Source organism: Oncorhynchus mykiss, chromosome 1 (assembly GCF_057628025.1).
Source record: "Oncorhynchus mykiss isolate SJ-2025 chromosome 1, ASM5762802v1, whole genome shotgun sequence".
Taxonomy (NCBI): domain Eukaryota; kingdom Metazoa; phylum Chordata; class Actinopteri; order Salmoniformes; family Salmonidae; genus Oncorhynchus; species Oncorhynchus mykiss.
In genome coordinates this window covers 75,549,969-75,576,724 of record NC_143022.1, presented here as the reverse complement: position 1 = coordinate 75,576,724, position 26,756 = coordinate 75,549,969, and the positions used below count along the sequence as shown (strand labels likewise).

The window sequence follows — 26,756 nt, the reverse complement described above, 5'->3', positions numbered from 1 at the left end:
ATGTTCTTACTCTTTCAAATGACTGCTCGACCTGTTGACTGCTCGATCCACACAGCAGACATTGTGGGCTAGGTTGGGAATGCTGTGTTACAGGTGTAGCGCAGCATTTTACGTGGAGTCATTATGTCATGTAATAACATTATATAGGTGTGCACGTAAGCTTTGACATTGTTTTCTCACATCGGCGTTAAATTTAGACAATGGCCAATACAGATGTTGGACTTTTTAGCTAATATTGGCCGATTCCGTTATGTTCACGGATATATCCTGCATCCCTAGGAAACAGCCTGAGTCAACTATCTTAATATATTCACCATATTTGTTGTAGTCAAAGATGATCTATTATATTGCTCAGCTCAGTCATGACTAGCAAACTTTGCAGGTGTTTATCATTAATAAACAACGCCATGCCCACTAGGTGGTACCATTAAAATAAAACCCAACCCTGAAATGAAACGTAGCCTAAAAATAATGTACACATAATTTCATACGAAAAGACACGTCGTTGGCAAGAATTTGTCACTTCAAGCCCAAATATATCAGTACAATAGCGGCGTGCAACACGGCATCTCGGAACACACAAATTGTCGGTCCTTGTCACTGATGGGCTATTGCAGTAGACAACCACCCCAGGTGGACAACCACCAGTAGACAACCACCCCAGGTGGACAACCACCCCAGGTTCCACTTCTATCAGCTAAAAACAAGAAGAAGCGGGCCCGATGGGCATGCGATCACCAACACACCAACACAGGACAATTGCGGAGTGGAAAAACATTGCCTGGTGCTACGAATCCTGGTTCATCATGCTGATGTACTCTCTGCTGCTCTCTGTTTATTATTTATGCACTGTCACTACCTACCTGCATGTACATATTGCCTCAATTACCTCAACAAATCCGTACCCCGGTACATTGACTCGGTGCCACTTGTATATAGCCTTGTTGTTGTTTATTGTGCTAATATTTTTCCTTTAGTTGAGTTAGCAAACATGTCTTACCATCGTTTAAGAACAAATTCTTATTTACAATGACAGCCGACCCCAGATGACACTGGGCCAATTGTGCACCACCCTATGGAACTCACAATCACAGCCAGATGAGATACAGTCTGGATTTGAACCAGGGACACCCCTGGCACGGAGAAGCAGTGCCTTAGATCGCTGCGCCACTTTTGAGCCCTTAACCAACTTTGCATTGTTGGTTATGGGCTCAAAAATCATTAATAAACAACGCCATTCACGGTAAGGTCTATGTGACAAATATTTGTTTTATATATTTTAGATGGGTGTACCTTGTAAACTGGACACTGAGTGCATATTTACAGTTTGTGTGTGATATGGGGGTTGGATACAAGGCTTATTTCAAAATTACAAAGGAAAACGTATAAACAATGGCAACACTGCCATGTTGCACTGAACCTTGCTGTTGGAAAACCAAATAGTGTGCAACTTTTGGCTGTCACAGATGCACCTCCCCAAAAGCCAATATTTTTTTTGTGTATGACCACATGGTGGTACTATTGAACAGTATACATGTTCATACAAGTTGATCCCAGTAGCAACAATGTAACCTCATAAAGTTTAGGCCTATTGGTTAGGTTAAAATACATATCTTAACTTGTATTAACTCAACATTTCTAACAAATGGTATTGCTACACAATCAGTTGGAAAGTTATTTAAAAGTTTACTTAATCTTCAAATATAGGTAATATGAATACACCTCTAAGTAGCTAATTTTGGCCGTTTCAAAACCGTGATGTAGCCTACCATGGGTAAATTGTGATTGACTGAATGATCTAAAAATAATATTGAGTCATTATTTTGATGCAAGTTGATTTGTAGATCAATCGTTCGGAAGTCACTTGCACTGTGGGCTGCAATGTCGAACAAGCCCAAATATTTTGTATTGATGAAATGTACTGACGTAGCAAGCTACTTTAAATATGAATAATATAGGTCTGACGTAGATCCGCTGTCAACTCAAAACGAGTCAATGACGCGGAGTTGTTATTGTCCACTTTGTAGTGGGGGCAGGAACCCTAACCAGCTGGCAGTTGAGTTGTTCTCGCTTTTTACATTTTTTTTTGTTGAAACTCTCCCCATTAAAAATACGCTTGAATGTCTCGGTTTTAGGACGTTTTCTATTTAAAATCGTACATAGCTAGCGTACAGACGGTTCCGAAGTAATGGATTCGCGGGTATCAGAGCTTTTTGGTTCAGGTTCCGGGCAGAAGTCTGGTTGCCAAGGAGTTGGATCTAACGTTAGTTCGGGGAATGGCTTCGGAATGAGTTCTAAAAAGTGTTTGAAGAATGCCAAAAAAGCTAAGAGTCGGTCATCCCGAAACTCCAAACCAAGCAATAACCCCCCATATCTTCCCCCGGCTAATCTACCCCCAGAGGTAAGCAGATATGCTTCCGTAGCCTGCAATTGGGTGGTACAGTAGCTAGCTAACGTTAGCTAGCTGACTAACGAGAAATGGCTTGCAAGTTTATTACCCGCCAATTATTTTCTAAAAACTCTTACAATTTGTTTGTGCATACCATACTTGATTTTGGACAATATGCATGCATACATGTTTGTAACCATCTTCTGCTGGAAGTTCTTGTGAACTGACTGCCCGTTTGAAGCAAGTGTCTGCAAGCAGAAAGTCATTTTTACACTATTAGCTAGCTTCCTGGCTTCAGATGCAGTGACACGTAGCTATAGCTAGCTAGTTATGTTAGCTGGCTGTACAAAATACATTGTAGCAGCGTTGGTTGTTTATTGAACTGAATAGTTGCAGTAAAACTACTATAGCCAAGTTAGCCAGATCGTTCCCTTTTAATAATTTGTATACTTGTGTCCAATGGTTTGTTGACTAACGTTACTAGCTAGCTAGCCAAAAAAATCTGGAACAGCTGTGTTTGTAAATAGCAAAGGGACGGCGTTCCTCGCCTGCTGAGTGTAGAGGACTGAAGCAAAGGCAGAGATATTTTGATAGAATAGAGCCTCCTCACATAATAATTAGCTATAGTTTATTACTTAGTCTTTTAGCTTTCTTTCCCATGGACTTGAACTTGGGCTGTGTGTGTGTGTATATACAGTGCCTTGCGAAAGTATTCGGCCCCCTTGAACTTTGCGACCTTTTGCCACATTTCAGGCTTCAAACATAAAGATATAAAACTGTATTTTTTTTGTGAAGAATCAACAACAAGTGGGACACAATCATGAAGTGGAACGACATTTATTGGATATTTCAAACTTTTTTAACAAATCAAAAACTGAAAAATTGGGCGTGCAAAATTATTCAGCCCCTTTACTTTCAGTGCAGCAAACTCTCTCCAGAAGTTCAGTGAGGATCTCTGAATGATCCAATGTTGACCTAAATGACTAATGATAAATAAATAAATACAATCCACCTGTGTGTAATCAAGTCTCCGTATAAATGCACCTGCACTGTGATAGTCTCAGAGGTCCGTTAAAAGCGCAGAGAGCATCGTGAAGAACAAGGAACACACCAGGCAGGTCCGAGATACTGTTGTGAAGAAGTTTAAAGCCGGATTTGGATACAAAAAGATTTCCCAAGCTTTAAACATCCCAAGGAGCACTGTGCAAGCGATAATATTGAAATGGAAGGAGTATCAGACCACTGCAAATCTACCAAGACCTGGCCATCCCTCTAAACTTTCAGCTCATACAAGGAGAAGACTGATCAGAGATGCAGCCAAGAGGCCCATGATCACTCTGGATGAACTGCTGAGATCTACAGCTGAGGTGGGAGACTCTGTCCATAGGACAACAATCAGTCGTATATTGCACAAATCTGGCCTTTATGGAAGAGTGGCAAGAAAGCCATTTCTTAAAGATATCCATAAAAAGTGTCGTTTAAAGTTTGCCACAAGCCACCTGGGAGACACACCAAACATGTGGAAGAAGGTGCTCTGGTCAGATGAAACCAAAATTGAACTTTTTGGCAACAATGCAAAACGTTATGTTTGGTGTAAAAGCAACACAGCTGAACACACCATCCCCACTGTCAAACATGGTGGTGGCAGCATCATGGTTTGGGCCTGCTTTTCTTCAGCAGGGACAGGGAAGATGGTTAAAATTGATGGGAAGATGGATGGAGCCAAATACAGGACCCTTCTGGAAGAAAACCTGATGTAGTCTGCAAAAGACCTGAGACTGGGATGGAGATTTGTCTTCCAACAAGACAATGATCCAAAACATAAAGCAAAATCTACAATGGAATGGTTCAAAAATAAACATATCCAGGTGTTAGAATGGCCAAGTCAAAGTCCAGACCTGAATCCAATCGAGAATCTATGGAAAGAACTGAAAACTGCTGTTCACAAATGCTCTCCATCCAACCTCACTGAGCTCGAGCTGTTTTGCAAGGAGGAATGGGAAAAAATGTCAGTCTCTCGATGTGCAAAACTGATAGAGACATACCCCAAGCGACTTACAGCTGTAATCGCAGCAAAAGGTGGCGCTACAAAGTATTAACTTAAGGGGGCTGAATAATTTTGCACGGCCAATTTTTCAGTTTTTGATTTGTTAAAAAAGTTTGAAATATCCAATAAATGTTGTTCCACTTCATGATTGTGTCCCACTTGTTGTTGATTCTTCACAAAAAAATACAGTTATATCTTTATGTTTGAAGCCTGAAATGTGTCAAAAGGTCGCAAAGTTCAAGGGGGCCGAATACTTTCGCAAGGCACTGTATGTATCTCTTTCACTCTCACACTCACTCAGAGCAAAAAAATGAACTTCCCTTTTCAGGACCCTGTCTTTCAAATACAATTTGGCAAAATCCATAACTTAAGAGATCTTCATTGTAAAGGGTTTAAACACTGTTTCCCATGCTTGTTCAATGAACCATAAACCATAAACAATTAATGAACATACACCTGTGGAATGGTCTTTAAGACAATAACATCTTACAAACGGTAGGCAATTGAGGTCACAGTTATGAAAACTTAGGACGCTGAAGAGGCCTTTCTACTGCCTCTGAAAAAAAAAATGCCCAGGGTCCCTGCTCATCTGCGTGAACGTGCCTTAGGCATGCTGCAAGGAGGCATGAGGACTGCAGATGTGGCCAGGGCAATAAATTGCAAAAAATTTAATGTGAGAAGCCTAAGACAGCGCTACAGGGAGACGGGAAGGACAGCTGATCGTCCTCGCAGTGGCAGACGACGTGTAACAACACCTGCACACGATCGGTACATCCGAACATCACACCTACGGGACAGGTTCATGATGGCAACAACTGCCCGAGTTACACCAGGAATGCACAATCCCTCCATCAGTGCTCAGACTGTCCGTAATAGGCTGAGAGAGGCTGGACTGAGAGCTTGTAGGCCTATTGTAAGGCAGGTCCTCACCAGACAACACCGGCAACAACGTCGCCTATGGGCACAAACCCACCGTCGCTGCACCAGGCAGGACTGGCAAAAAGTGCTCTTCACTGACGGGTCGCGTTTTTGTCTTTACAGGGGTGATGTTCGAATTTGCTTTTATCTTCAAAGGAATGAGCGTTACACTGAGGCCTGTACTCTGGAGCGGGATCGATTTGGAGGTGGGCGGTCACAGCATCATTGGACATAGCTTTGCAGGCAATCTCAACTCTGTGCGTTACAGGGAAGACATCCTCCTCCCTCATGTGGTACCCTTCCTGCAGGCTCATCCTGACATGACCCTCCAGCATGACAATGCCACCAGCCATATTGCTCGTTATGTGCGTGATTTCCTGCAAGACAGGAATGTCAGTGGTCTGTCATGGCCATTTAGAATCCCCATTATGTAGGGCAGTGGTCACCAACCTTTTCTGAGTCAAGATCACTTTCTGAGTAAAAATGCAAGCTGAGATCTACCACTCAGATTTTTTATTTATTTATTAACTTGACTTAAATGTAAGCCTATACAACATTACCCTATTAAAACATTACTGTAACAATGAGGCTTGTGCAGTAGGCTATCGGCCCAATACATTGTCACTGCATATTGGCTTTGCTTGACTTGTCCTGCCAATGCATTGTTCGAACCATTTTAAAAAATATATATATATTTCAAGATTTGAGGTAGGCTATATGATCGCACCGGTAATAGAACAGTTGTATTACTTGTGAGGTACAGCTGAGTGAGCATACATTTCAATATTTTTATTTTTGTTTACTGGACTGATGGTCAGTCTCAGTGGAGGGAGAGAGTAGCAGACTGAGGGTCCACCTCCCTTTCCTCTGCTGACACTGACCAAAAAGCGACAGTCTTCCAGTTGATTGAAAATCGAGACGCACCAGATTATTTCTACCTCGTGCACAAATTCATGTTACTCTTATGGGCAGAGAAAGTGAAATATTCCTTCATATTAAGACACAAACTGCTAATAATAACAACACAAACCCATCAGTACACTTTCCTACTCATTCAGTACAGCTGCAGTGCTGGTTATAGTGCAAGTGGATGTAGGAAGAACACACATTTTATGGTTGAATAAAAAGTGACAGTGCTGATTAAGAACAAACATTGCTGTATTCTTTGAGTCTCTCACTATTCATGGTAAACACTTTTTTTTTTCACCGTATCAACTTTCCTATAGCTTTCTTTTACGCCTACTCCGTTACTGCCGACACTAATCTGAGCCAGCCAGCGGTAGGCCTATAGTGCACTTGATTTGTACCTTCAGACACATGATGGTACAAAATGGGAACACTTCGCTTACCCAGCCTCAGGGCAGCTGAATCGGGTGTACTTACCGCCAACAGCGCGAGTGGCACTTTATTGTTGGGTTTTTTCAGAAATATTTTGACGATTGACTAGGAATGCCTTGGAGATGACCAGCCGATCGCGATCGACCGTTGAGTGACCAATGATGTTGGGCTTATTGTTTTTCCATTGACTATGCTATTGGCTGCCTGTATGTGGTCTTTAGTTCACAGAATAATCAGGAAATCTCTACTCAAAGAGCAATTTAAGCCAACATTGCATCACTTTACAGTTCTATTTGCATGTAGACTCTTTTATGGCTAGTTGAAACAATGTAGCAGCTTTAAAGTTCTTCCAACTACCCACTCCATTCATTTACTGTTGGATACTGCTCTTTCAGTCAGATTGGGGTTCTTTGTGCCTTTTTAGAGAACAGTAGGCACCATTTGTCTCAGTTCTCTTCTGTCCAACATAACAATGCTGTCCTCTCCTCTCTTTCAGGCTGAAGAGGGGAATATAGAGTACAAGGTAAGCTGAAATACAATGTTATACATGTGTCATGACACACACCTTTGTTCACTCATTACTGGAGAATAGCAGTTGTCAGCTGATGGAAGGCTTTCCAGTTTCCAATAATCTTACCTCCATCATTGGTTGTCTATATTTCAGCTTTACTTTACAAGTGAATAGCCTAGCCCTAGTTTATCACTACATGTGAAGAAGCCGGATGTGGAGGTCCTGGTCTGTGGTTGAGGCTGGTTGGACATACTACCAAATTCTCTAAAACGATGTTGGAGGTGGCTTATGGTAGAGAAATGAACATGCAACAGCTCTGGTGGACATTCCTGCAGTCAGCGTACCAATTGGACGCTCCCTTAACTTGAGCCATCTGTTGCATTTTGTTTTGTGACAAAATTGCACACTTTAGAGTGCCGTTTTATTGTCCCCAGCACAAGGTGCACCTGTGTAATGATCATGCTGTTTAATCAGCTTCTTGATATCTCACACCTGTCAGGTGGATGGATTATCTTGGCAAATGAGAAATGCTCACTAACAGGGGTGGAAACAAATTTGTGCACAATATTTGAGAGAAATAAGGTTTTTGTGTGTATAGAAAAATACTGTTTTATCTCAGCTCATGAAACGAGGGACCAACACTTTTTACATGCTATTTTTTTCCCTGACTGTCTAGTTTTTATTTTGGTGATTGTTAATTCTACGTACTTTATATCTGAATACTTTACACAAATGTTACACTGAAAACGTTTTACCATCCCAAAAATATAGGGCAAACACTGCAAATGAATAAACGTTTTTGCATGCTCAATAAAGTACAATGTGCCCTCAAATATTTGAGTCACTTGGGTGTGAAAAATATTTAGTTGACACTTAAGGGCGGGCCTTTTACCGTGGTAACGGTGTGATTTGTCTGTCTGATAGATGAGATTCTCTGACATCCCTTTGCTAGTAGCAGTTGATCAAGATAAAACAAACGTTGGATAACAATCTTGTGTGTGTGTGTGTGTGTGTGTGTGTGTGTGTGTGTGTGTGTGTGTGTGAACAAAATTATGTAAAAAGCCAAGAAACTAAGGACAAAGTCAAACTTCAGTAGACTTCCAGCTAAATTCGACCAGCTTCTATGCTGGTGCGGTTCTAAAAATGAATGTTTCAGCACTTCACTCAGTGCACGCAATGCTCCAGGCACTGTTACTGGATGTGAGGTGGGTTATATGGGACTCTACATAGTTGTTTGCATAGAAATAAGAAATCATTCTGATTTATATGGTTCTTTGTGATTAGCTACCCACTATGAAACAAAACGCAGAAATACAGTTGAAGTCGGAAGTTTACATACACCTTAGCCAAATACATTTCAACTCAGTGTTTCACAATTCCTGACATTTAATCTGAGTAAAAATTCCCTGTCTTAGGTCAGTTAGGATCACCACTTTTGTTTTAAGAATGTGAAATGTCAGAATAATAGTGATTTTATTTCAGCTTTTATTTCTTTCAACACATTCCCAGTGGGTCAGAAGTTTATATACACTCAATTAGTATTTGGTAGCATTGCCTTTAAATTGTTTAACATGGGTCAAACATTTTGGGTAGCCTTCCACAAGCTTCCCACAATAAGTTGGGTGAATTTTGGCCCATTCCTCCTCAGAGCTGGTGTAACAGAGTCCGGTTTGTAGGCCTCCTTGCTCGCACACAATGTTTCAGTTCTGCCCACACATTTTCTATATGATTAAGGTTCGGGCTTTGTGATGGCCACTCCAATACCTCGACTTTGTTGTCCTTAAGCCATTTTGTACAACTTTGTAAGTATGCTTGGGGTCCATTTGGAAGACCCATTTGTGACCAAGCTTTAACTTCTTGACTGATGTCTTGAGATGTTGCTTCAATATATCCGCATAATTTCCTTCCTCATGATGCCATCTATTTTGTGAAGTGCACCAGTCCCTCCTGCAGCAAAGCACCCCCACAACATGATGCTGTCCCCCCTCCCCCCGTGCTTCACGGTTGGGATGGTGTTCTTTGGCTTGCAATCCTCCCCCTTTTTCCTCCAAACATAACGATGGTCATTATGGCCAAACAGTTCTATTTTTGTTTCATCAGACCAGAGGACATTTCTCCAAAAAGTATGATCTTTGTCCCCATGTGCAGTTGCAAACCGTGGTCTGGCTTTTTTATGGCATTTTTGGAGCAGTGTCTTCTTCCTTGCTGAGCGGCCTTTCAGGTTATGTCGATATAGGACTTGTTTTACTGTGGATATAGATACTTTTGTACCTGTTTCCTCCAGCATCTTCACACAGTCCTTTGCTGTTGTTCTGGGATTGATTTGCACTTTTCGTACCAAAGTACGTTTATCTCTAGGAGACAGAACGCGTCTTCTTCCTGAGTGGTATGACGGCTGCATGGTCCCATGGTGTTTATACTTGCGTACTATTGTTTGTACAGATGAACGTGGTACCTTCAGGCGTTTGGAAATTGATCCCAAGGATGAACCACACTTGTGGTCTAGAATTTGTGGTCTTTTTTGTGGTCTACAATTTATTTCTGAGGTCCAGGCTGATTTTCTTTTGATTTTCCCATGATGTCAAGCAAAGAGGCACTGAGTTTGAAGGTAGGCCTTGAAATACATCCACAGTTACACCTCTAATTGACTCAAATCATGTCAATTCGCCTATCAGAAGCTTTTAAAGCCATGACATTTTCTGGAATTTTCCAACTTAGTGTATGTAAACTTCTGACCCACTGGAATTGTGATACAGTGAAATCTGTCTGTTACCAATTGTTGGAAAAATGACTTGTCATGCACAAAGTAGATGTCCTAACCAACTTGCCAAAACTATAGTTTGTTAACAATGCATTTGTGGAGTGGTTGAAAAACGAGTTTTAATGATTCCAACCTAAGTGTATGTAAACTTCTGACTTCAACTGTACTTTTTGCTATGGCAGCAATTTCTTTTGGTATAAACCACAACTTGCACATATGCTCATACTTTACACCTTGCAAACTGAAAAGATATTGCTGTATATGCAAGTAAAATGAAATTCACTCACAGAGAAGATGAAGAAGCATCATGCTCTCCCCTTGCATGTAAAGAAATTTGACTTCAACCAACCACAACGCAGACAAATCACACTGCACACTGGTATCGGAAGGCGAGACAAAGCAGTTTTTCTCGGTCATCGCTCGCTTTGTGAGTGACAAGCGCCTATTTATTTTTTAAAAATATATATATTTTTTTTTTCACCATTATTTAACCAGGTAAGCTAGTTGAGAACACATTCTCATTTACAACTGCGACCTGGCCAAGATAAAGCAGTGTGACAGAAACAACACAGAGTTACACATGGAATGAACAACAATAACACAATAGGGGGAAAAAAGAAAGTCTATATACAGTGTGTGCAAATGGCATGAGGTAAGGCAATAAATAGGCCATAGTAGCAAAGTAATTACAATTTAGCAGATTTTCACTGGAGTGATAGATGAGTAGATGATGATGGTGAGTAAGTAGTGATACTGGTGTGCAAAAGAGCAGCAAATTAAATAAAAACAATATGGGGATGAGGTAGGTAAATTGGGTGGGCTATTTACAGATGGACTATGTACAGCTGCGGCGATCGGTTAGCTGCTCAGATAGCTGATGTTTAAAGTCAATAGATTGCTAGAAGATGTATATTGTTTCTTCTAGCGGGAGAGGGATCGGTTGACTTTTTTGAAAAGTAGCTTAGTTAATTTAATTTGAAAAAGTAGCTGGCTGAAAATGAGCCTGTCATTGGCTGTTTAGCCGACAGCCGGCGCTCGTGGAAAAGACTGGATGTAGCTTTGTTTCACTCTTCTGTTCTGTATGTAAAGGTGTATTATGACCAAAGAGCAGTGAATAGTCTGGCTGCAACCCGAACATGTTCATGTCCTACCACAGTGGATTAGCACTGTCATTTTTAGGGCCTGGGGCAGCTGCTGCCTCCAAACAAATGTACAAAGACTTACTTACTAATACTTACAGTATTAGTTATTTTCACCACCTGCAAAGTGCAAACTAGAAACATTAATTGGCCTGAACAGAGGCGTTAGCCATTTATTTGCCTGAACCGAGGTATTAGCCATACCATTCCTTCAGGTCTTTAGTCTCAGCTTCCTCTCCCCCTCTACAGCTGAAGCTGATCGACCCCACGCAATACCGCTTTGAACACCTGGCCACACAGATGAAATGGCGACTACAGGAGGGGCGGGGTGAGGCTGTCTATCAGATTGGTGTCGATGACAACGGCATGCTGGTGGGCCTATCAGAGGAAGACCTGAGGTCATCGCTAAAGACCCTAGGCAGGATGGCAGAGAAGTACGACCCACACACCAACTGTTTAGATTTTTACATTTTAAATGTAACCTTTATTTAACTAGGCAAGTCAGTTAAGAACAAATTATAATTTACAATAACTGCCTACACTGGCCAAACCCGGATGACGCTGGGCCAATTGTGCGCTTCCCCAATCACGGCCATTTGTGATAGTAGGGATTTGAACCAGGTTGTCTGTAGTGACGCCTCAAGCACTGAGATGCAGTGTCTTAGACCGTATACTCTTCTCATATACTTGTACCAGAAGTATTTCTGGGCCAATGTTGTACGTGTAATTGACTCTTTTCATATACTTTTGACTTGAAGGGTTGGGGCTGACATCACCATTCTCAGAGAGAGAGAGGTGGACCATGATGCTGATATCCCTCGTAAGATAGCTGAGGTTCTCATAAGGAAGGTGCCAGACGATCAGCAGGTTAGTTACCTCATGAGAAGCTCATAAGCCGTTAAGTGTGTTTACATTGGCTGTAGACAGCGAGAGTCACTACTTGTCGTACTACTACTACAACATTTGCTGATAAGTTTGCTATGTGTGACTAGGTCAACATTCATACTATGTTATATGCGTGTTTTTGTATTTAGTTCCTGGACCTGCGGGTGGCTGTGCTGGGTAACGTGGACTCAGGAAAGTCCACCCTGCTAGGTGTGCTGACACAGGGTGAGCTGGATAACGGGCGAGGCCGGGCCAGACTCAACCTCTTCAGACACCTCCACGAGATCCAGACAGGACGCACCTCCAGCATCAGCTTTGAGATTCTCGGCTTCAACAGCAAAGGAGAGGTGAGGGAAAGGACTGGCCATGTCCCAAACTCTCAAAAGGCTTTTTCATGACCACTAATAGATGAAAGGAGGTTGGCTTGTGATTTTTTTTTATTTTTCCTTTGACCTCTTGTGTCCCTTAGGTGGTGAACTACAGTGAGTCGCGGACAGCAGAGGAGATATGTGAGAGTGCCTCTAAGATGATCACGTTCATTGACTTGGCCGGCCACCACAAGTACCTGAAGACAACCATCTTTGGCCTGACCAGCTACTGCCCAGACTTTGCCATGCTGGTGGTCAGTGCAAACACAGGCATCGGTGAGTCTGACTGCTACACTTGACCCAGACTCTGTGGTTGTTTGTTAAAATCGCTTTTTGTTGGTTTACGTCAGGGGTCGGCAACAGGCTGCCCGCAGGCCAAGACCAGCCACCTGTGATTATAATTTTTTGTTCCCCCAAAGTTTTCAGCAAAGAATTGTCAACCCACGGCTAATTCTAGTTGCCTACCCCTGGTTTACATGAATTCTGTGCTTGTCCAAGGCAGGTGATGCCTCCTAAAGGTCAGTTATTCGTGTTTATCGTTGAAGGAATGAGCGTTACACTGAGGCCTGTACCCTGGAGCGGGATCGATTTTGGAGGTGGGCGGTCACAGCATCATCGGACTGAGCTTTGCAAGCAATCTCAACGCTACCTCCTCCCTCATGCGGTACCCTTCCTGCAGGTTCATTCTGACATCACCCTCCAGCATGACATTGCCACAAGCCATACTGCTCATTCTGTGTGTGATTTCCTGCAAGACAGGAATGTCAGTGTTCTGCCATGGCCATTGAGCACGTCTGGGACCTGTTGGATTGGAGGGTGAGGGCTAATGCCACCCCCCCCCCCCCCCCATAAATGTCTGGGAACTTGTAGGTGCCTTGGTGCAAGAGTGGGGTAACATCTCACAGCAAGAACTGGCAAATCTGGTGCTGTCCATGAGGAGGAGATGCACTGCAGTATTTAATGCAGCTGGTGGCCACACCAGATACTGACTGTTACTTTTGACTTTGACCCCCCCCCTGTTCAGGGACACATTCTATTTCTGTTAGTCACATGTCTGTGGAACTTGTTCAGTTTGTCTCAGTTGTTGAATCTTGTCATGTTCATACAAATACAAATATTTACAGATGTTAAGTTTGCTGAAAATAAATGCAGTTGACAGTGAGAGGACATTTTCTTTTTTTGCTGAGTTTATTTAGGTGCAGGAGCTCCACAATACCTTTGAGCTCATATTCTATAAGAGGAACGGGAACTCGAGCAGTAGAACATTTGAGGTGCCGGTACCAAGCTCCGACGAGCTCCTGCCCAAGTCAAGCACGGCTTCTTATCCCCTGCGCCAAATATCCTACAGCTGTGTCTGTCCTGTGCTCACTGGCTCAGGAAACTGAGGTCCCAGAATATTTATACAATGTTGCAAGTTTGCTAGTGCAAGCTTTGGGCTGGCCCAAGTTAATAGTTGATTCAATGTTTCAAGTTTGGTGACACATGGCCTGTCTGAAACAAGGTGATTCATAGGAAATTTATTTTTAATCAGGATATTTTCTAACTACAGGCTAGAATGTTTTATTTTTGTTCGCTTTGTCGGCTATTTTTACATAGTTGGCAATGGCAATCAGTTACTTTTTAGGTTTGTACCATTTTTCATTTAGATTTGGATAGAATTTTGATTAACCACACATGAATGATTTTGAGAGGTGAAGATTTTATTATAAATTAAACGAAACTGTTTAACAAAAAGGTGCATTTGAAAACCATAACTGGAAGGTGGCAAGTTCAAACCCCCGAGCTGACAAGGTACAAATCTGTCGTTCTGCCCCTGAACAGGCAGTTAACCCACTGTTCCTAGGCCGTCATTGAAAATAAGAATTTGTTCTTAACTGACTTGCCTAGTTAAATAAAGTTCTTTTTTTTTCACATCTCAGTAGAAATTGTCAAATAAATTGGCATTCAACATGAAAGGTTGCAGACTCCTCGTGTAGCCTATTACCGGCAACTTCAGGGGAGTAATGGCAGGAGAAGGAGGAAAATAGTTGTATTTATTTTTTCTGGTTATCTAGATCTCTGGCGCCCTCTTGATGCTTCAAACCATTTAAAGCATCAGACGAGTTCAGTACACATAGTTGATTTTATTAAAGCGTGTACTGTGTGTTTTATATATGGAAAAATACACGTTTAAAAATGTTGAGCAATCGATTGTTCGGGAAGAACAGACTTTCGGTCGACCAAGATTTTCCTTAGTAGGTGACAGCCCTAAGCAGGAGTATTGCACAATCTGACTCCAATCTACTCCAACCTTCTCTCTCTCCTGTAGTTGGCAGGCTAGCTAAGTTCCAAGCTGGGCAGTACGGCTGTACAAACACACTGCAAAAAAAACAAAAACGCACTGCTATCTGGGCTTATGTAACAGACTACCCCTGCCACCCCTCCCCCAGTCAAAATCAAGTCCCAGACTAACCGGCGTTCCTCTGAGCCCCCTAACAGATGCTGGTCTGTAGATCACCAAAGGACAGACACCTGTTGTGTTAGTAAGCAGACACTTGGGATGTCAGTGCTGACGCTACAGGAAAGGTTCCGATTCTTGAAGTTCACCACTGTCCCAAGGCTTTCAAAGGCATTCTGCTCTTGTTTCCTTTCCGTTCCTTTGTACTAATACTTGGAGGGGCTGGATGGGTGTCCTTAATATTGCTTTCACCTTTCAAGTCCTCCCAGATCAGTGGTCATGACTGAGGAAGAGGAGACAGTCTGAAATAGCTTTATCGGAAGGAAAGGAAACGGACACACAGGCGGCACCCTTGCTTAGCCTTTTTTTAAATTTAGAGATTATCTTTCAGTGGTTACTGAATAGTTCATTACCTTTTCCTTTATAACTTTATCCATTTCTTTCTGTCATTTGTCAGGATTAGCTAAAAAATTGTTGTCAGAAGTGGGGTTCGAACCCACGCATCCAGGGGAGACTGCGACCTCAACGCAGTGACTTAGACCGCTTGGCCACCCTGATATGTTTAGCTTAATGTGCAACTGTCATATCTAACAGTCACGTGATACCAAGACTCCCTCTCTCTGAGTTTCTAACTCTATAGATAAGCAGTGGTATCTGCTTGTCTGCCAACACCATACTTTACTGCCTGGATATCAGAGTGAGCTTGAGTGCCTCAAGGGAAATGTAGGCAGCCTGCCAAGTTAAAGCCTCTTGCCCTGTTTCAGGTTTTGGTTGTTACTCCTACATTTACAATAGGTATTTAGTATGACACTATTGATTTGCACTCTTAGTTGCCAGGAACAACTAAAATGTCAGAAGTGGGATTTGAATCCAAGCCTCCAGGGGAGACTGCATCCTGAACGCAGAGCCTTAGACCGCTCGGCCAACCTGACATGTTTATCTTTCCTCCTAACTCACCTACATGTCTAACAGTCAGGTGCCATTGGCTGCTTCTGGGATCTAAGATGATCTGAATACCTTAGGGAAAATATCTATTATATTGACAAAATCAACAGAGCTCTAACAATAGAAATACATGTCCTCAATGATTTGAAGCCAATGAGAGGCCAGATACGCTTGTGAACAACCAGCACAACTTAGTAGTTTTTCTCAAAGTTGCCAGAATGCCAGGTGCATCCACTTATGTCATTACTTTTGTAATAGCCTAAACATTATGAAATGTCTATTAGATTAAATAAGCCTCACGTAACTTGACCCTCTCTCATAGACCAATAAAGGGCTTATATCATGCAGACAGATTTTGGGCAAGAGTAAATCCTCTCGCATCGCCGCTTCCCCTCTACTTAAAGCTACAATGGGCAGAAATCGCTCTGCCATTTCCTGGTTGCTAAAATTCGACTGGTTCGCCTAATTTCAGTTTATTTGACAGAGAATCATTGTACTGTCTAAAATGCTGTGAAATCTATTTAATAAACAAAAATATTGTATTTTCTTCTGTTTGAAGCTGGGGTAAAAAGAGCAAAAACAAATCTTACCCCCTTGCTTTCAATGAGAATGACAGATCTTAGAACTCTCATTTCTACGTGAATTAGTTCAGGTCACCCATAAAGCTACCTACTGCTCCTTTAAGTGTTCTTTTGACAACAGTATTAATTAGCTCACTGTCCTTGCAGACGTGTTCATAACTTTCCAGACATCATGGCTGCTTCTGGGTTCCAGGATTATTGAATGCCTTTAGGCTGTGTTGTTCTAACAACATTATTCATTTGTTCACCTATTAGTTGTGAGGGTTAACCAAAATGTTAATGTCAGAAGTGGGATTTGATCCCACGCCTCCAGGGGAGACTGCGACCTGAACGCAGTGACTTACTCGGCCATGCTGACATGCGTCACCCTGCCTCTATTTGTCCCAGAACAGAGACAGGTGGAAACTTTTCAGCTGCAGCTGGTGAATGAGATTTGCTTTTGTTGCAGACTGTTTGTATGACTTCTTCTGAGTTACTTAATTGGGAAATTATTCAGAACACTTTACTTTTTCCACAGTTTGTTAGGTTACAGATGATTCTAAAATTGATTAAATTGTTTCTTCCCCCCCCCTTACTCCATAATGACAAAGCATAAATACAGGTCTTTAGGCATTTTTGCTGGTGTATAAAAAAAACGGATATCAAATTAATATAAGTATTCAGACCCTTTACTCAGTAGTTTGTTGAGGTACCTTTGGCAGCGATTACAGCCTGGAGGCTTCTTGGGTATGACGGTACAAGCTTGGCACACCTGTATTTGGGGAGTTTCTCCCATTTTCTTCTCTGCATATCATCTCAAGCTCTGTCAGGTTGGATGGGGAGCGTCGCTGCACAGCTATTTTCAAGTCCGGGCTCTGGCTGGGCCACTCAAGGACATTCAGAGACTTTTTTCTGAAGCCACTCCTGCGTTGTCTTGGCTGTGTGCTTAGGGTCGTTATCCTGTTGAAGGTGAACCTTCGCCCAAGTTTGAGGTCCTGAGCGGTCTGGAGCAGGTTTTCATCAAGGATCTCTCTGTACTTTGCTCTGTTCAGCCTCGATCTTGACTCGTCTCCCAGTCCCTGCCGCTGAAAAACATTCCCACACCATGCTGCTGCCACCACCATGCTGCTGTACCTTTCCAAATCATGTCCAATCAATTGAATTGACCCCAGGTGGATTCCAATCAAGTTTTAGAAACATGTCAAGGATGATCAATGGAAACGGGATGCACCTGAGCTCAATTTCGAGTCTCATAGCAAAGAGTCTGAATACTTATGTAAATAAGGTATTTTTTAATTTTATCAGACATTTTGAAAAACTTGTTTTTGCTTTGTCATTATGGGACATTTTGTGTGTGTGTGTGGATTGAGAGAAAATGGTATCCAGTTTAGAATAAGGCTGTAATGTAACAGAATGTGGAAAACGTCAAGGGGCCCGATTTACTTTCCGAAGGTACTGTATGTTGGTTGGTCAAAATAGTCCACCAAACAGATCAAAACATTGATCGATTTATCCATGGAAATATTGTAAGTCTAATGTACCAAATTCCTGAGCTGTCTTTATACTCTAATTTTACATTTGCATAACTAGTAACCAGACACGAGCATGTTTGTTTGGAAAGTGACCTTCAGCAATGTGTTTACTTGTCTGTTATGGTATGTGCACAGGTTACACAACCTGCCATACCACCTCCCTCTCTGTTTCACTGGCCCAGCCAGGTAGTGATTCTGAAGTCAGACTAATGTCATGGGGGATATGGATCAGGTATGAGGACCATCCATGGGACACACAGACAGACACGCCTTGCAACGTCAGAGCACAGACTTTAATTATAAAACCGAGAAATGGATCTGTGTAAGGAATAGGTCTGGTGTATTCTCTGTGACCCGCCAAAAGACCATGGAGAAGCTGGCCCATATTGGCTATGGGTCCAGATATAGAAAACTGTCAATAGTCAAGCATTAATGTTGGATAAGAAGGGGACCGGCCTGCTAAGTCGGGGACAAAAAGGCTCCTGAGCAGCTTCTACCCCTTAAGCCATAAATATACTGAACAAAAATATAATGCAACATGCAATAATTTAAAACGTTTTACTAAGTTACAGTTCATATAAGGAAATCAGTCAATTTAAATAAAATAGGGCCTAATCTATGGATTTCACATGACTGGAAATATAGATATGTATCTGTTGGTCACAGATACCTTTTTAGGGGGGGGCATGGATCAGAAAATAAGTCAGTATCTGGTGTGACCACCATTTGCCGCATGCTGTGTGACACATCTCCTTTCGCATAGAGTTGATCAGGCTGTTGATTGTGGCCCGTGGAATGTTGTCCCACTTATCTTCAATGTCTGTGCAAAGTTTATGGATATTGGAACAAGCTGTCGATCCAGAGCATCCCAAACATGCTCAATGGGTGACATATCTGGTGAGTTTGCAGTCCATGGAAGTACTGGGACATTTTCAGCTTCCAGGAATTGTGTACAGATCCTTGCAACATTGGGCCATGCATTGTCATGCTGAAACAGGATGTGATGGTGGCAGATGAATGGCACAACAATGGGCCTCAGGGTCTCATCACGGTATCTCTGTGCATTGAAATTGCCATTGATAAAATGCAATTGTGTTCGTTGTCCATAGCTTATGCCAGTCCATACCATAAACCCACTGCCACGCGGGGCACTCTGTTAACAACATTGGCATCAGCAAACCACTTGCCCACACAACGCCATACATGTGGTTTGCAGTTGTGAGGCCAGTTGGACATACTGCCAAATTCCCTAAAACGATGTTGGAGACAGCTTAAGGTAGAGAAGTGAACATTCAATTCTCGGTCAAAAGCTCTGGTGGACATTCCTGTAGTCAGCATGCCAATTGCATGCTTCCTCAACTTGAGACATCTGTGGTGTTGTGTGACACAACTGCACATTTTAGTGGCCTTTTATTGTCCTCAGCACCAGGTGCACCTATGTAATAATGATCATACTGTTTAGTCAGATTATCTTGGCAAAGGAGAAATGCTCACTAACTAACAAATTTATGCATAAAATTTAAGAGAAGCTTTTTGTGCGTATGGAACATTTCTGGGATAAGTTTTTGATGAAACTCATGGGACCAACACTTTGCATGTTTCATTTGTTGTTGTTGTTTCAGTGTAGTTAACCAAATAGCTACTCGGACTATCTACATTGACATTTTTTTATTTATTTTTTTAACACACTTTTTGTCTACCCACACACTCACAAATCAAATCAAATTTTGTTGGTCACATACACATAGCATTAGCTGATGTTAATACCAGTCAAAAGTTTGGACACATCTACTCATACAAGGGTTTTTCTTTATTTTTACTATTTTCTACATTGTAGAATAATAGTGAAGACATCAAAACTATGAAATTACACACATGGAATCATGTAGTAACCAGAAAAGTGTTGAACTAATCTAAATATATTTATATTTGAGATTCTTCAAAATATCCACCCTTTGCCTTGATGACAGCTTTGCACACTCTTGGCGTTCTCCCAACCAGCTTCACCTCTCCCTTAAGTAAGCATTTCACTGTTAGTCTACACCTGTTGTTTACGAAGCATGTGACAATTAAAGTTTGATTTGACAGTGACACACATACTTTGACATGGATCAGCTGATCGGCGAAGCTGCAGGCTTTTCAAGGCATGCCTCTCTTGCTAGTACATGCACACACAGATACTTTCCACTCAGTGAGGGGGGGGATGTTTACAGAGCTCTGTTGAGGCATCATGTTGAGCCAAGACATGCCTCTTGATGGGGCCCATAAAAGCAGAGGAATAAGTTGGCTCATTATGACACCATGTAGCCGTGCCCCCTAACACACACACACAGTGTAAGTTATGTTTGGTTTGCCAGCATGCAAATACAATCTGTCTCAGCTGAGAGGGTAGGTTTATTTCGGTCCCGCTAGACTGTTGTGGGTCAGTGCCCTTGACCTTTCTGTGGCCTATATCCAGACCCAGCCATACATCTCTCACATTTCACCCACCGGGGGGGTGCTTTGCTACTAGTGTCAGCGCAATGACATGCTAGCTGTTCCCATAGACTTCCAGTCATTGAGCTAACGACTATCCATTTAAAAGCTTGTCACTGTAGAAATATATAAATATTGACATTTTTTGTAGTGGTGGCAAGAATTTAGCAGTGGTTGGCCACTGTTGCTAAATTAATATAAGGGAGAAAGGGCTTAAGATACAGACATTGTTGATATACAGAAATTGTAATTTTTTTTCTGAGCATAAGCATAGTTGTTTTGTTTACTTGTCAGCAGCTGTGTTTTTCTACACACACTACAGGGAGCTTGAGGTGATGTTTTAGTGTCACACAGTAGGCTACACCCACTCTGAAGTTCTCACTCTCTCTCTCACCCACGCTCTGTAGCTTCTCTCTCTCTCTTACATGCTCGATCTTGCTTTCCTCTTTTTTTGTGTCCTTATTTATTTTTCCTTTATTTAACTAGGCAAGTCAGTTAAGAACAAATTCTTATTTTCAATGACGGCCTAGGAACAGTGCTGCCTGTTCATGGGCAGAACGACAGATTTGTACCTTGTCAGCTCGGGGGTTTGAACTTGCAACCTTCCGGTTACTAGTCCAAAACTCTAACCACTAGGCTACCCTGCCGCTTTCTCTGCAAATAGGGCCTACAATCTGTTTCTCCCAAAACTGTAGTCTCTCCTTTTCTTGTTTTGTAGTTCTTATTTAAACTATACTGAACAAAAATAAAATGCAGTGAAGTTTTGGTCCCATGTTTAAAGAACTGAAATAAAAGATCCCCTATGCACAAACATTTCTCACAAATTTTGTTTACATCCCTGTTAATGGGCATAGATTTTTTTTTGCCAAGATAATCTATCCACCTGACAGGTGTGGCATATCAAGAAGCTGATTAAACAGCATGATCATTACACAGGTGCACCTTGTGCTGGGGACAAAGGGCCACTCTAAAATGTGCAATTTTTTCACAACACAATGCTACAGATGTCTCAAGTTTTGAGGGAGCATGCAATTGCCAGAATTTAATGTTAATTTGATAAGAAGCGTATGACTGTGTACAAACAGTCTGGCTCCAGACAGCTAATTACATTTGCAGTGTGTGTTTTGTTTTTAAATGGGTTCCTATGTGATGTGATTATGTGATGGAATCAGACTGTGATGATTTGAGTCCACGTGTAGTAGCATGTGACGGAATTCTCCAGTCTCTCAACTCTCTCACGTTCCTTCTCAAAGTCACACCCAGCAGAAAAACATGCACAGTGACCTCATCAACGTTGAGGTAGCCAACATATGGCTAGGGTCAAAGCTATTGTGAAATATGTATACAACTTTAGGCTATATCCAGATCCGATGGCCGGGGATCTCAAATTGTTGAGTGTCAAAGTGGGATTTATGTCACGGGGCTCTCGGTTTTCTTGTATTATCTGCTCTCACCTTTGCACACTTCTTTCCATGACATAATAGTCATAACCTATGTCATGGCTTGTTTACCTGTTGTTATTAACCTGGCCTCATGTCCCAGTCTCTTTCTATGGGGTTTAAACTCTAGATAAGCAGTCTCATCTGCTGGCACCCCAACACTGTACTTAACTACATGGATCTCAATAAGCTTCGGAATGCATGCTTTTTGAATCCGTGAGTGAAGCCAAAAGCTGCACCATACATAACACTCTTTAATCATAAGAGATCTGTGTTGACACATCAATGAAATGTATGGACATGACTCGTATTAACCTGTGCCCTCCCTCTCTGTGCCCCATCCAGCCGGTACAACACGGGAGCACCTGGGTCTGGCCATGGCTCTGAAGGTGCCCATCTTCATTGTGGTCAGTAAGGTGGACCTGTGTAAGCGCGAAACGGTGGAGCGCACGGTCCGGCAGCTAGAGCGCATCCTCAAACAGCCCGGCTGCAACAAGGTGCCTCTGGTGGTGTCCACTGCTGACGATGCCGTCACGGCCGCACAGCAGTTCGCTCAGTCACCCAGGTACACACTAGGAGCTCGAATGCAATAATTTAATAACCAATGTTTCGACAGACAAGCTGTCTTCATCAGGGTATAATGACACACACTGCGGGTCACTAGCTTATATACTTTGAAAGGACACAGGTGTCTGTAATCATGGCTGGGTGTGGCTTGATTATAGATATAAATATTACAGATATAAATTACAGAAACAGATATAGATATACAGATATAAATATTACAGATATGCAGATATAAATAGTACAGATATAAATATTAGATATACATATTACAGATGTAAATATTACAGATATACATATTACAGATATAAATAGGACATAAAAAACATGGATGGAAAACATTCGATCATAGATACAATTTTACAATGGATAGCAACATCACAATCACAAGAATGGCTTCAGATCAAGTCTACGTTGAGACCGAAGGTAGCAAGCATCTTTAAATGAAAGATCCAGGCGGCCTCTCATTTTAACAATAAATTGTCACGGTCAATCCACACACACACACACACACACACACACACACTTGCAGTGTCATGATCAATGTACATGATGTGTACTTAATGTACTGTACGTACACATTGTATTGGTCATTTGATGTTGGTCATGGTGTGTGTTGTCATAGCCCTGGTCATGTGACTGACTGGTGGTGCTGTTTCCTGTGCAGCATCACTCCCATCTTCACCGTGTCCAGTGTGTCTGGGGAAAGTCTGAATCTGCTCAAGGTCTTCTTCAACATCATCCCCCCACTCAGCAACAGCAAGGAACAGGAGGAGCTCATGCAACAGCTCACTGAGTTCCAGGTAACACGCACATACAGACACACACACACAGTAAATGAATAGCATACATGTAAATGTGTGTTTTGACAGTGTGTGCTTTCCCTGTAGGTGGATGAGATCTACACAGTGCCTGATGTGGGGACAGTGGTGGGAGGAACTCTATACAGGTCAGTGCACTGATATAGGAGCCTCAGTGTCTTGTCCTCTCCTCTCTGTCATGTTCCTTTTTCTTATCTAGTTCTCCTTGTAGAGTAGCATATGTCTGACCTTCCCTCTTTGTCTTATTACATTTCTCTGTGTCTCTCTCTCATGTTGTAGTGGTGGTATGTCTAACTGTCCATCCATTGGTATCTGTCAAACTCTCCTCCCCCTCTCTCTCTCTCCAGTGGTATCTGTCAAACTCTCTTCACCCTCTGTCTCTCCCTCTCCGTTGGTATCTGTCAAACTCTCATCCATCTCTTTCCATCCATCCAGTGGTATCTGTCGTGAGGGGGAGCAGCTGGTTGTGGGTCCTACAGACTCCGGTCAGTTCCTCAAGTTGACAGTGTGCAGCATCCAGAGGAACCGCTCAGCATGCAGGGTACTGAGGGCCGGCCAGGCCGCCACGCTCGCACTGGACACTTTCGACCGCTCGCTGTTACGCAAGGTGAGACGCTCCAAACTGTGTGTACTTGTATGTCACCCAAGCTGCTGAAACTGAGTTGTACGTCTCTGTCCATCGTGGTTTATGCAGTAGTGTTTGCCTTCAATTTCTAATATCAACATATTTTCCATTGTTCCGTTTCATTGTGTTTAATGACTGTACTTCCTGTGTGTTCCCTCCCAGGGTATGGTGATGGTGAGTCCAGAGATGAACCCCACTATCTGTTGGCTGTTTGAGGCGGAGATCGTGCTGCTATTCCACGCCAAGACCTTCCACAAGGGCTTCCAGGTCACTGTGCACGTGGGCAACATCAGACAGACTGCTACTGTGAAGGCTGTGCACGGCAAGGTCAGTCCTCCACCATACCACGATCCTCTCTGTCTGGGTAAACCCTGCAGTCACAGACAGACATTTTTATGAAGTAGTGTTGCACGGTATACTGAAACTTCGGTACTTTTTCGATACTAGAACATGAAAAAACATTTGGTACTACATTTGTTTATACTTTAGGTACTTCACGGATCAAGCATGTCTATCAACGTCCCCTACCCCTTATTATAGCGTGAATCTTGCCTGCTCCCCCTTACTCATTGCTAGCCTGCTATTCTATACAAGTCTTCTTCTATGAAACCAATACAAGTCTTCCATGAAACTACTAATCCATCTATCTGTGTACCACAGGAGGAGCTGAGGACAGGTGAGAAGGCAGTGGTGTGTTTTAAGTTCATTAAGCACCCAGAGTACCTGAAGGTGGGGGCCAAGCTGCTGTTCAGAGAGGGAGCCACCAAAGGCATCGGCCAGGTCACCAAGCTGCAGCCTGTCTCCCAGTCACAGCCCTCACAGAGTGAGGAGGAGGACGAGGCCTAGAATGCAGAACCGCCCAGTGGAACAGGAGAACTACAGCCGTCCCAGCTAGATCCCAGGATCTAGAACATCGGAGGAGAGGGTTCCGTCTCTTTCTCCTGTCATCTTCAGCCTTCCTGCTTCTTCCAAAGCCCCTCTCCTGTCATCTCAGCAAAGAACCAACTTTTCCCTCAACTTCTGTCTTTTACTTTGTTTTTCCAAAGCCTTGTTGTCACCAAACCTTTTCTCAAGCCTTTTCAAGAACTGCTATTTCGATTGTTTCCTTTTGCTTTTCTAGATACTGATGAGGGAAGTATATATTTTTTTCTCCTGTGTCACCTGTTCACCTAGCAACAGTCACCACGGTGAGGTTGAGGTGTAAGGAAGACCTGGTTACAAAAGGCACAGAGATCTATCCAATAGTGACTATGGAAATGAGTGTAAAGCAGCAGTCACCTTAAACACAGTTGATTCACACCTCTGGGTGAAGTGCTTACACACACTCGCCTCTCACTCTAACATACATTCGTGTACTGAAACACAGGTGCGTCCACACACACTGACGCCGGGATTTATCACCTGAAAAGGCACTGAGTTCTGTTACCAGATGTCTGGCATGTTTACAAACTAAAAATGCAGACAGAGGAGTGATGGCAAATCAATGTGAGTTTTCTTCTATTGCAGCTACAGAACTAGGATGTTAGAATTGTTATGCCTCCTCTGTCAACTTCATAATCCCACATCATCTGGTTTGTATGACCTGCACCGTGCCTGGCTGAAAGTGACAAAAGTCCTCTTATACCATGTTTGAAAATGTTGTTCACATTGGCACTTTATGATGAGGCATTTCCTATTAGCTTGTGATGTATGGGTGAAACTTGACCTTGAACTTGCTCTCACTGATATTCATCCCCAGTAAAGTTCTCCTTCCTCTGGCACAGTTTGAGAATTATGTTTGTAACTCGCAGCAATGCCTCTCGATAGTCCGACTAACCAATGAATGGTGTTGCTACCTACTTTTCAAGTGCTTTAGTCACTCAGGTCAGTATAGTTCATACAGTATAGACACCATTCCACTCTCTCACAGAACTACTCCAATGATTTGAGATTTTATTGATAATTTTGAGTGTCTTTGAGGAATAGTCAGCCATTTCTCCCAAAGAGTGACTACTTTGTGTGTTTTGATTATGCTTATTGTTTAAAAAGCGGCCACTTTGTGCTGCCACGTTTAAACTGCCCTGTTCGGCAATCGTGTCCGAGGTTGTCTTTTTCTGTCTTCTCCCTTACGTTACTGTTGTCTCTGATTATGAAGGGGTAAAACACAGTGCCTAGTGGAACTACTTTTGGAGTACCCTTCCATGACACCCCCCAGGGTTTTACAACTTTTTAGGTAAATCAACTTGATTTGGTGCTACTCCTTGAAACAACTTTTGATATCTAGATGATGAATTAGGGAAAGGTGTTCATTGCTGAATTTGTTTGTTCAAGTCTGCTGTTGACCTTATAAAGTGTCAAGTTATTGCATGTTAGAAAGAATGACGCAGAGAAATCACTCGCTCATTTATGCCTTGTTCACGTGCTTCAGATCTCTGGAATGTCCAACTTGCTAACTGGTTGAACGCGCGGTACGTGTATCTACAACCAGTTAGCAAGTTGGACATTTCTGAATCTCCTATTTCCAACCCGCACGTGAACGTGGCATTAACTATTTAAGAGGGGCAACTAAATGTGCTCTTTTTGTTGCACATCATATGGTATTATGTGTGCACTCATAGAGGGGAAAATGACTATTTGAACCAAAATATGAAAAGAGCTGATCAGATGTCAATGAATTTTTGCATCTAAGTAATGTTTCTGTTTTTTTATAGATTTGTAGTGGTTTCTAATTTCACTCCATTTTAATTCACCTGTTGTTCAGACTGTTTTAGTCCAGCACCAACAAGTGTCACGTGTTCTCTACCACGGATGCAAGGATTGTTTTCCTTAAAAAAAAAATAGTTTGGAGGGTGAAGTACCACACATTTATGTACAGATCCAGTTTGTATATTATGATACCCATAAATAAAAAGTTATTACATTTATTTTTGTGTCTTTATTTTTGTCTGTGTTTTTTAAAATAGATTCTACACCTCAATGGTGTAGTTGGGCTGTTAACCTGAAAGGTGCCCTGGTGAAAAGCT

General features: G+C 42.3%; 1 protein-coding gene and 1 pseudogene across 3 annotated transcripts; both read left to right on the top strand.

The window, feature by feature from the left end:
* Nucleotides 1-681: 681 nt before the first annotated feature.
* On the top strand, nt 682-26,657 carry gtpbp2a (GTP binding protein 2a). 3 transcript variants are annotated; one of them, XM_090240298.1, is made up of 12 exons: nt 682-1,243; nt 7,189-7,215; nt 11,353-11,537; nt 11,862-11,970; nt 12,138-12,335; nt 12,458-12,632; nt 22,090-22,309; nt 22,976-23,111; nt 23,199-23,257; nt 23,565-23,736; nt 23,917-24,081; nt 24,415-26,657. In XM_090240298.1, the coding sequence occupies exons 3-12, from the start codon at nt 11,404-11,406 to the stop codon at nt 24,598-24,600; spliced, it is 1,554 nt and encodes a 517-aa protein (XP_090096424.1). In that variant the 5' UTR covers nt 682-1,243; nt 7,189-7,215; nt 11,353-11,403; the 3' UTR covers nt 24,601-26,657. The 3 variants fall into 3 exon arrangements, with proteins under 3 accessions (XP_090096424.1, XP_021466692.1, XP_090096427.1); XM_021611017.3 differs by lacking the exon at nt 682-1,243 and adding an exon at nt 1,518-2,401; XM_090240301.1 differs by lacking the exons at nt 682-1,243; nt 22,090-22,309; nt 22,976-23,111; ... (2 more) ...; nt 23,917-24,081; nt 24,415-26,657 and adding exons at nt 1,518-2,401; nt 12,902-13,518.
* Nucleotides 4,861-5,791, top strand: LOC149985640 (uncharacterized; annotated as a pseudogene).
* Nucleotides 26,658-26,756: the final 99 nt, after the last annotated feature.